Raw genomic sequence first — 12,045 nt, forward strand, 5'->3', positions numbered from 1 at the left:
CAATCATACTATTTTCTTCCAGCCTAATTCTTTGATGAGCTGACAGCTTTCTGAAGGTAATTTGCTTTCCTTTCAGTGTTCAGACACCGCAAACCCACTAGTTGGAATATGTGTGTTCAGATCTTAAGGAGGTCACATTTCTCATTGTAAATACAAATGGCACATTTATTCATAGACCATTCTCTGGTAAGCAAGACTCTTGTGAAGTCATCTCCGAGTGGTTAATTTACATTATATGTAAAGCTAAGTTTAGATACTAACTCGGCTGACTCAAATCCTTTGTGAAATAAAAGCAATCAATAAAGAAAAGTGAAGGACCTGAAAATACACAGTCATCATTGAGGCCGGTTGTCCCAAAGAGCCATACAATCCTATTTATACTTTTAAGAGTACTAACATTTTCCTTAGAGTTCCACAGGATAATGGCCAAGCCAACTTTTTTTCTTGCCTGCAGAAGTTCTTCTACCTTTTTGAGGGCTAATTTTAGTCTTTCCTTTTTCATGAAGACTTCTTCAACCATAAAGTTGAAAAAGCCAGTATAAAGTGGCTCCAAATATCTCTAATATTCATTCTGGGGAATATTTAACTATATACTACTTGAATTTTCTTTCTGATGGTGGAATTCTCATAATTCCAGTAAGTACTAAATTCCCTGAGGGGAAGCAACTGCTTTTTACTTCTTTTGTACTATCCATAGTTTACGGATAACAGCCATGAAGTTTTCCTGTGGTTTCCAAAATTTGAGTATCTGTGGAATTTATCAATAGGATAAATTCTTCCCGCAGTCCTAATAATCTTATATCCTTACTGTACTTTCTCCTTCCCATACATATCCTAGGTTGAAGAAATTCAAACTCAGCTTTGGTCTGGTCCTGGACATTCCATTTTCTCTATTAGCTCTCTCAGCAGTTACAACATTTCTGTGTTTTTGTGTTTTGTTTTGTTTTTTTCCTTACCTTGCAGTTTTTGCTTTTTCTACTTATGACTGGGCTTGAAATTCTGGCTGCTCTCATGGGCTGCTGAGGAAAGAAGCTCTTTATGAAGATGTATTGACCAGAGGAGTTTCTTAAGGTGTGATCAGCGGCTGGCTCTGTGCCTACAGCAGGGATGCTGCTAGCTTTCAGATTCCAGTCAAAGTCATCGTCCTGTTCCTGCTCCCAAGAACAAAGGTCAAATTCAAAATCACAGCGCACACTGGAGGTACCTGGAAAACATTTCCCAATTTATGGTAGAGAGAAAAAGGAAATTAGCTGACTTCAAGATATGCAATCCAAAATTACAGTGATCTTGACATATCATGTAACATTCAACACCTTAGAAGATTATCCTGACACTAGCAGTAAAATAGAATATTTTAAACCTATGTTTAATCATTAATGTTTTGGCATTTTACTGATTTGGAAAAGACTTAGATATCCAATAAATGCAACCAAATTTAACATTAAACTAGCAAAACCTCAAAGTGTTAAGTTACCAAAGATTTTGAAAGCTATTTAATAGTTTGTCTACAAACCTTTTTATCTTTCAACAGACTTGTTCTTAACAATTACCCATGAAAACTTATAGTGACAAAATCAACCATTATCTTAAGTCATTTTTGTTGGCAAACTGCAAACCAGTTGCAACATGAATTGAGCTAATAGGTTCAGGTAAAGTAAAAGCTGATTATCTAGAGAGGCTTGGGAAGATGTGGGAGTAGGACAGTTTGCAATTGGTTACTACTTAGTTTTTAGAAACTAAGGTTTCCCAGAGTTAAAATTCTTATAAATGTAATTAAGATGTTAAAATGGCTCGGAAGCAACTATGTAAGAAAGTAAGAGATGCATAAAAAGGCATAAGGATGAAAATACATTTTTGTTGAGGGAAAAGAAAGTAATTCGTCCTAAAATGAAATTGGTTATTTAGAGACAGAAGGCTTACAACAAAATCTGTATTGAAAAAGAAAAAAAAAAAAAAAACTTGTAAAATATTTGTAAAGGGGAATCTCTGAAAAATGTTTTTCCAGGGTCAGGACTGACTAGGATTGGAATAAATGAGTTTTAAAAGTACACTGGTATAAAATTGAAATTTGGCTTTTTCTCTGCTAAAAAGACAAAGTTTTCTTGGATTATTGCTTTGCCCTTAAATTGTAAGCAAAGTTTCTGTTTTGTCTTTATCGGGTTTTTGACTACATGAAATAGTTAAAACTTCTCAAAATTAAAGGAACCAAGTTTTGCTAACAACTAGATAACCCCATGTTTTTGCCTATGAAATCCCTTGTTACCACCTTGGTTAAATAAATAATGAAACATTAAGTTTTATAGTGATCTGTGATTCTATTCAGGCATGTGCTTCTGATATTTTTAACACATTTCCCAAACATTCAAATTCTGAATAAAGTCTTTTTGGCTAAAAGAAAAAAGAATATTTTAGTTTGCTACACATAGCTATTTCCATGGCTTGTGCAAATTTATTTCTCCGCAATTTTGGTTCCCAGTCCCAAAATCAATGAGAATATATTTTGGCATCATACACATTTCCTCCTCCAAACACCTATTTGGTCAATGAAATTTTATTTTTTCTTTCTTCTCATCTTTGCTCTTCGGGTCCTGGTAGGGAATTTAGGAAGCTTCTTATTCTATTCAATACAGTTTGGCTGGGGAAATACTGCCTAAAGCAAAAGTTATTAATCACTGAAATTGTTTTTGTAAAATATAATCCTCATTTGAGAGATGAGAAAATTGTGAAATAGAAAAGGTAAAAGTGTGCTAATTGGAATTTATTATAATAAGTTGCAGAAATTAAATATGTTAAGTTGCATGAAATACCAACTATCTCTCCTAGATTCCTAAAAATATTTTATTACAAGCATTGTTTAAGTGTTTTCATCCACTTCCAGGACATCAAGAATGATTGAGTTCAACGATGACTTTATTGATTTTCTGCCTAATGGATCTATCCATTTCTGATAGATGGGCATAGAAATCTCCAACTATGATAGTGGATTCATCTATTCTTGCAAATCTATTATTTTTTGTTTCATGTTGTTTGACATTCTATTAGGTGTACACATTAGGGATTGTCATGCCTCCTTGGGGCAGTGCCTCCTTTATTGTTATATAATACCTTTATTTGTCCTTGGTAACTTTAAAAGTTTTTATTTTACCTTCACTTCTTCTCCAAGGCTCTCTTTTACTTTTGTAGATTTGAGTTTCTGATTTAGATTATTTTCCTTCCTCTAAAAACGTAACTTTTTTATTCAAAGTAGGTTTTCTGGCAATAAATATATATATAATTATATATAAAAGTGTATGTATAATTATATATAAAAGTATATATATAATTATATATAAAAGTATATATATAATTACATATAAAAGTATATATATATAATTATATATATATAAAATTTTCTCAATCTGTGTTTGAGAAAGTGAAAGAGTATTTGTCCTTCACTTTTGAAGGATAATTTCATAGGGTATGAATTCGAAGATGGTAACTCTTTGTTGTTTTTCCCCCACAACACTTTAAATGTTTCAATCTACTTTCTTCTCATTTGTGTAATTTCTGAGAAGTATAATCCTTACCTTTGTTCTTCTATAAGTAAAGTGTCTTATCCCTCCGACTTCTCTAAGGATCTTACTTTGATTTTCTGTAGGTTGGAAATGATATGCATAGGTGTAAGGGTATTGTGGTTTTTTGGTTTGGTTGTTTTCTGTTTTATTTTGTTTTGTTTTGCATTTATCCTGCTTCATGTTCTATGCTGTGGTTTTGTGTCCAACACTCATTTAGGGGAAATTCTTAGTCATTGTTTTTCCAAATGTTTCTTCTGTTCCTTTCTCTCTTTCTTGTCCATGTGGTATTCCCACTACACGTTACACCTTTTGTTGTAAAGTCCTTGAATATTCTGTTGTGTTTCCTCAGTCTTTGTTCTCTCTGCTTTTCAGTTTTGGAGGTTTCTATTGTGATGTCCTCTAGCTCAGATATTGTTCTTCCGCTGTGTCCAGGCTACTAATAAGCCCACCAAAGCCATTCTTCGTTTCTGTCACAGTGGTTTTGATCTCCAGGATCTCTTTCTGGTTCTTCGGATCTGCCCCTCTCTATCGACATCGCCCATCTCTTCTTGCATGCTGTTTTGGCCGCTAGAGGTCTTAGCATGCTGATCATAGTTTTCTTAGAGACCTGGTCTGAGAATTCCAACATCCTTGCCATGTCTTTTTCTGATGCTTCTTCTCTCTCTTCAAATTATGGATATTTGCCTTGGTGTTTTGGGGGTTTTATTTTGTTTTGTTGTTTTTGCTTTTTGCCTTCCAGCAGGCCATGTGATATTTTCTTGATAAGTGGACATGATAAAGGAACTGCTGTAAATAGGCCTTGATGTGGGGAGAGGGGAAGTATTCTATAGTTCTGTGATTAGGTTTCAGACTTTTAGTAAACCTGTATCTCTGGACTGTGAACTTCACCAGCATTTCTCAGTGTTTTTCTCCTCCCCTTACGTGGAACAGGACATCTAGAGAGGGTTAGAAATGGAGATTTCCCTTCCACCGGGTGAGTTAGGCTCTGAGAATACCCTGGCAGTTTAGGCTTTCATTATCTGAGGGAATGCCTTGTGAGGAAGAGCAGAGCGCTCTGTGATACCTCAAAATGGTTTTTCCCCTTCCTACTGTTGGAAGCAGGAGCGCATTTTTCTCCGATATTTACTGGGAACCTGGTCAAACTCTTCACAATATTATATCTATACACAATATCATAGGTTAAAAATATCAACCTCACAATATTATAGGGTTTCCTGATAAGTGGGTTTCCTGAAGTTTTCAACTCTTGGGCTTGTCCACATGGCAACTCCAGCACTTCATCAATGCCAATTCACATTTCCCACCTGGGTGCTGGTTCCATTAGTGGATTCTGCTCCCAAGTCTCTAATCCGCTAATGTGTGACTCCTTGGGTTCACCCGACTCTCTTCAATCTCGGGGACATTTGCCCTGTGCCCTCCTTTCTTTTATGGATTCAAGAAGAGTTCTTGATTTTTTAGTCTCTTCAGCCATTGACTTGTTAGAGCAGCGGTATGACCTCCAAAATCATCATATACAGCACTGGATAGTAGGAACTACACAAACATCTTCCTATAATTCTGCTGGTAAATTATAAAGCTAATGATATAGTGATGATGTAAAACTGAGCATTGTATTACTAAGAACCTGTATCTTATAAAATTGTATGTTTAGGATACTTTTAATGTTCTTTATTATTTTTATTTTTTTTATTTTAATGTTTTTTTATTATTTTATGTTAGTCACCATACAGTACATCCCCGGTTTCCAATGTAAAGTTCCATGACTCATTAGTTGCATATAACACCCAGTGCACCATGCAATACGTGCCCTCCTTACTACCCATCACCAGCCTATCCCATTCCCCCACCCCCCTCCCCTCCGAAGCCCTCAGTTTGTTTCTCAGAGTCCATAGTCTCTCATGCTTCATTCCCCCTTCTGATTACCCCCCCTTCTTTATCCCTTTCTTCCCCTACCGATCTTCCTAGTTCTATGTTCCATAGATAAGAGAAATCATATGGTAATTGTCTTTCTCTGCTTGACTTATTTCACTTAGCATAGTGAAATCATGGAAGGAACCGAGATGCCCTTCAACAGATGACTGGATTAAGTAGTTGTGGTCCATATATACAATGGAATATTACTCAGCTGGAGGAGATAATGCTAATGTTCTTTATTTTTAAATGCATGACGCAGCATAAAGCTAATGAGCAATCTGATCTTAAGTAATAAAATGTACAGGTTAGAATCTTTATTAAATTCTCTCTGAATATTAAAGTGAAAAAATCTTAAAAATCTTAATTGTATGTAAGGTGGTGCCCCCAAACTTAAAATACTTAAGAAGCATCTAAGTTGCAGCATGTTGATAAGTACTTATATAAAGATTTGTCTCTTCAACAAAGCTCATTTGAACAAGTACTCAAATATTTCAGATTTAATGTAAATGAGAGTAGGAATGATTCTGTCACCAAAGCTCTCAGGGACCTGTTACTCAGTGCACAGGCCAAAGGAAGACAGGTGCACATCCCAGCTGAAGCCACAGGAATTCTGGGACAAAGATTCTACACTATTCTATTACACCAGACTCTTTAAGAATCTCTAAATTGTGCTAGGCATCAAAATTGTTCTTTGTTTATGGATTCATTCTTACAGTTACCATAGATCAGATACAATTGTTTAAATACACAAAAATAACTTCTTTGTTATTTGTAACTAATAAAGTGGAAAATTTGAAAATACATGGGTCTTTACCATTGTTTCGATACCATTTTGGAGTGTAAAGACCACTAAGATGAAAGCTAATTTTATCACATCTTCCAGTAAAAAAACTTGCCCAATCATGAAGAATGGCCTAAAACAACTTTCAGCTTTTGAAATCACTAAAAATTAATTAAGAAAGCATCAAGACTAATATGCTTTTTAAAATGGTTTAACTTAACAGCCAGGCTAACACTGATTTTTAATACTTTCAAGGATAGAGAAAATTTCTCTGTCATAATTCTGTCACCAAATGATCAGAATGGCATTTTCTAACCAATTGCTGATTCGATTTTAAAATTGCATTTGAAACATTCTGGTAATTTACTCTCTCCTACAATAGAGTGTAATAGTCTCTTTTGCTTTAGAATACTAAAGCTCTCCTAAGTATCCTTTCAGAGGCCTGGGAGGTAAATACTTTAAAATAATGAATCCCAACTCAGCATCAAGTTTAGAATCTGAACAGTTGTTTTAATTAAAAATTACAAAACAAAGTAACTAATTCAGTTGACCTTGTGTTGGAAAATTTAGCAAGTCACGAGGACTAGATTGCCATATAGACCAGCATCCAGAAAGGCCACTTGTATAAAAAATGATGTGTGCTGGGGAAAATCAGATTTGTTCTGTTTTAAAAATCACACAAATGCTGCTACATGAATTTCTATCATGTATTTTTCTTTTGATATTTACTATTGTTTTGAAGATACATTTCTTTGGAAAGTTTAATTCTAAGGTATCAGTGGAGAGAATACAATAAGCAGGCATAAGTTGTTTGCATTTCACATCACTGTGGTGAGAGGGAACAACTTATAATTTCCTATTTCACAATTTCCCATGGATGCCAGGTGAGAAAAGCAGCAAACAGGCTTCTGTGCAGATGCCAATTCCTGTCATTTCAGGGAGCAATTAATGCCAGCACTAGACAGGTGTGCCATCAGGAAGACAATGATCCCCTTTGTCTACAGCTGTATCATCCATCAAATCAGCTTCTACCTTTCTAAATGCTATAATTTTTTCATCCATCGCTATCTTCACGAGCACGAAATATCAGTTTCATTATAAAAAACTCGTAATTTTGAAAGACCATAACCTAAATCCTTTTAAGAACCAACCATAGAATTCCTAAAATTAAGATCTCATCATTCTATTCAATTATTCATTTAGCATAAATTTATTGAGCATATGCAATAAATAAAGCACATTTAGGAAGCTAAAAAAAACTAACTGCAAAGGGGGCTACTTTGTATTGACCGTAATGTGTGTCAGGTTCTCAGCATTCTCTTTAGTTAGGTTATTTTATTTAAGTCCCACAACATCTCAGTATAATACTTATTTTTAGTTTGCTTGATGAGAAAGTTGAATTTCAGAGGATGATACTAAGCAAAGTATCACCTTGTAAGTAGCACAACTATGAATTGAAGAATGATATAAACAGAACCCTGACCACTACTCCCCTTTATAATGTGATATGCAGTGCTCCAGTGTGGGGGCTGCAAAAAACAAACAAACAAATAAATCTACACATACTACAGGATAAGAAACTGTATGTGTCTATGAGGAAATCCTCGAAGAGATCTCTTTGTCTATAGGAAGGCAGCTGTGAAAAGATGGCAGCCATCAACTTTGGCTTGATCCTTCTTGAGGCAGGAGGGTGCGGTTTATCAATTCTTTAACTCTGTTCATCTAAACATGAATGTCCTATGGATGTCAATTTGGAAGGAGGTTCATTCAAAGGAAGAAGGTTCTGTAGTCAAATAAATATGATGAATCCTATCAATTATATCCCTCTTCGGGAGATTTAAAAATACACGAGCATATTATTAACACACTAGCTCTGAGAATTCCCACAATATGGAAGCTATTTCTTTATATAACAAAGAATATTCCCAACCTATCTAAGGAAGCTATGTATGTATTTATTTATTATTTAGTAGAACCATGAATATCGTGTAGATTAACATTGATGATGTACAAGTTTTACAAATGCCATTAAAATAAACAAGAAAAAGGCATAATTGGAGAAATTAGTTTCCAGTTATAAATGGGGCACTTTCTCAGCTTTGTGACTTTGGAGATTGTATTAGCTTCTTAGTGCTTCCATAATGAAGTATAATAAAATGGGTAGCTTTAAACAATAGAGATTTATTCCCTCAAAGTTGCTAAGGCTAGCAGTCTGAAATCAATGTGTCTGCAGTGCCATGTTCTCCCTGATGGCCCTAGTGGAGAACACTTCCCTGTCTCTTTAGAGTTTCTCATGGCTACTGGCAATCTAAGCATTCTTTGGCTTGTAGATACATCCCTCCAATGACATGGCATTCTCTCTGTGTGAGACACCCAGAGGGAGGGTGTCTAGGTCCATATTTCTCTCTTCTTAAAAGAATAACAGTCATTGGGCTAGGGCATACCTTAATCTAGTATGACCTCATTTTAACTCAATACATCTGCAAAGACCCTGCTTCCAACTAAGGTCACATTCACAGGTTCTTCGTGGATATGAGTTTTGGGAAGACACTATACAACCTGGTACTGGAATGATTACGTTTTTAAAGTGACTCTCTCAGATTGTTTCTCAGAGTCCATAGTCTGTCATGAGAAACAAACTGAGGGCTTCAGAGGGGAGGGGGGTGGGGGAATGGGATAGACTGGTGATGGGTAGTAAGGAGGGCACATATTGCATGGTGCACTGGGTGTTACACGCAACTAATGAATCATCGAACTTTACATCAGAAACCAGGGATGTACTGTATGGTGACTAACATAATATAATAAAAAATATTTAAAAAAAATAAAGTAACTCTCTTGGGCTTTTGAGGTATATAATCACATCATTAGAAAATAATTATAATTTAGTGTTACTATATTTCATTTTACACCTTACATACTACCTAGAACCGGAACAAGAGTGTTAAATAATAATAGTAAACACTCTTAATATAATCCTGATTTTAACGAAAATATTTCATTGTCTCCTTCAATTTGTTCAATCATCTGTAAGATGTTAAAGTTCTATCATTCTATATATTACAGAAATGGGTGTTAAATTTAAATAAATATTTTCAGCATCTCTCAGTTTGTTACAATTTTTTCAGTGGTTTATCTGGTTAAATGGACAGTGTGTTACTTCCTTTAAATAGTAGGATCTTCACCTCAAAGTGTATGATATAATGATTCTATTGCTGAATTTGGCTTGCTACCATTTCCAGTTCTTCTACATTTATATTCACAGGGAGGTTGAACTATAGTTTTCTCACTTTTCTAATTTTTTGGAGGCTTCATTATCAGTGATATATTAGCTTCATAAAATAAATTCAGTCATTTTATATGGTTAGAATAGTTTCTCTTTGTCATTATCAGTTCATTAAAATGTGATAGAACCCTGTAGTATCTATCTCAAGAGACAAAATTGAAGGACATTTATTGATAACTTTATTTGACAGTTAATGGTCTACTCAGGTTTTCTACTTCATTAGTTAATTTTGGTCATTTTTCTCATAGAGAATTAACTATTTCATTGACATTTTCAAGCTATTACAAAGTTATTGGTTTCTATATGGTTATTAATTCCCCTTCAACAAGGCTACATTTTTTCAAATGTGTCTTTCTCCTTTTTTTTAATTAAAAATCGGTGTTTTGTCTACTTTGTCTACTTTTTAAAAAAGCACACTTTAGAATTTATCATTTGAATTGTTTGTTTTCCAAACTATTACTTCTTTCTCCTGAGTTTCTTAGTACTATTTCATTTCTTATGAATTTTTATTTTTAAATAATTTCAAACTTATAGAAAAGTTGTAAATATAGCATAGTACCACAAACCCTTTCGCCATTTAAATAAAATAAGGGAATAACTGTTCTGAATAATAAATTCATTCTAAAAAAAATCAACAACTTGGAAGAAATGAGAAAATACCTGTAAAAAACACCTTAAAACTGAAACAAATCTGAATCAGACTCTATCCATTACAAAAACTGAATTCATAATAAAACATTTCCCACACACGCAAGTTTAATCTCAGATGGCTTCATGGGTGAAATCTATTGAACTTTTAAGGGTGAAATTGTATCAACTTACACAAACTCTCTCAGGATAAAAGGAAAAGAGAACTCTTCCCAACTCTCCTAATGAAGCCAGTATAATGCCAATCCCAAAGGCAGACAAGCAACTACAAGAAATTTACAGACCAATATCCCCCAAAACACAGGTGCAAAATCTTTAACAATACATTTTATCAAAGAATGTGTTTGACTTAATGTTCAAAAATCAAATAATATAATTCATCACTTTAACATAAAAGGAAAAAATCATATGATCTTCTCATCTAGATGCAAGAAAAGCACTGATAAAATTCAACGCTTCATTATGTTAAACCTTCATGTAAACTAGCAATAAAAGGGAACTCATTCAAACTGAAGAAAGAGATCTGTGAAGAACATACAGCTAGTTTCATACTTAAATGTGAAATACTGCAAAATTCCACCCTAAGACTAGGAACTGGATAAGGTAGTCCAAAAGCACCTCTTTTATTCAACAACTGTCCAGAAAGTTCTAGTCTATGCAATAGGAAAAGAAAATCATATTGAATTGAAAAGAAAACATATAAAAACACATAAATTAATAAGTTGTCTACATTAAAAAATTCTAAGAAATCTATAGCGCAACTACTAGACCTCTTAAATTTGATAGGGGTTGCAGGATACAAGGAAAATATATAAAAATCAATTGTATTTCTACAAGTTAGCAGCAAAAACTTACAAGTAGAAATTAGAAAATAATTTTATTCACAATAGTATGAAAAGAATAAAGTACTTGACAATATATATTAAAAAAACATGTCTATACTGGACTGGCCTATACAGGATGTCTACACTGGAAACTGAAAATACTGTTGAAAGAAATTAGGGAAGACCTAAACAAATGGAGAAGTGTACCACTGAAAGACTCAGTATCATTAACATGCAGTTTTTCTCCAGTTTCTTTTATACATTCAATATGATCCTATCTGAAATCCCAGAGAATCTCTTTGTAAAAATGATCAGGTATATAGTAAATATGCAGACACGTAATGGAAAGGAGTGTGAGAGAACATTTTTGGGTGATAGAAATGTTTTATATTTGTGATATATGTGCATGCATTTGTCAAAACATCAAATTGTGATGTGTGTACTCTACATTTTACCTTAGAACAAATATCAAATTCTAATTATTTAGCTTGCTTCTAACAGTGATGTATGTTGACAGTTCTGAAATTGAAATGCCTTCTGCATATTCTAGATTTGAGCAATTAAATAAAACATTAAAATTGGTGCTAGGCTGTTGCTGTTGTAGATGAAGGTGACAAATATGAAGACGTATTGGATTAAAATTGGTGGTATCCATGGTGGATGGATGGATAAATGGATGGGTAGATGGAGGGCTGGATGGGTAGACTGATAGGTAGGTAAATAGATAGGTAGGTAGGCAGGTAGATAGACAATAGGCAGGGAAATACATAAAGACACATGTGTACATATGCATATATTTATTAGCTCTGTCCACTGAGAAGGCCAAGAAGCAATGACACGTTGCAAAAAATAATCTTGATTTTTAAGATATCATTCTCCACTGAAAAGAATCAGGGTTCGTTGGAGCTGATATCAAGTCTGGGGAAGAAAGAAGTATAAGAGAAGATTGGGATAGTTTTTTGTGCAAGATAAAAGGATGTGATCAAAGAATGATGAACACATTTGAAAAGTTCATAGAAGATAGTTTACAAGAGTTCC

The 12,045-nt window shown here is 34.1% G+C and overlaps 1 protein-coding gene across 2 annotated transcripts in view; it reads right to left on the reverse strand.

The window, feature by feature from the left end:
* Positions 1-12,045, reverse strand: part of MALRD1 (MAM and LDL receptor class A domain containing 1) — a 747,156-nt gene that overhangs the window by 398,549 nt on the left and 336,562 nt on the right. For both annotated transcript variants that reach the window (XM_040645358.1, XM_040645357.1), the window contains exon 25: positions 957-1,204. In XM_040645358.1, the coding sequence (XP_040501292.1) occupies positions 957-1,204 (248 nt within the window). The remainder of the gene's footprint in view (positions 1-956; positions 1,205-12,045) is intronic.

The sequence above is a fragment of the Ursus maritimus genome, unplaced genomic scaffold (assembly GCF_017311325.1).
Source record: "Ursus maritimus isolate PB19 unplaced genomic scaffold, ASM1731132v1 scaffold_31, whole genome shotgun sequence".
In the NCBI taxonomy this organism is placed as follows: domain Eukaryota; kingdom Metazoa; phylum Chordata; class Mammalia; order Carnivora; family Ursidae; genus Ursus; species Ursus maritimus.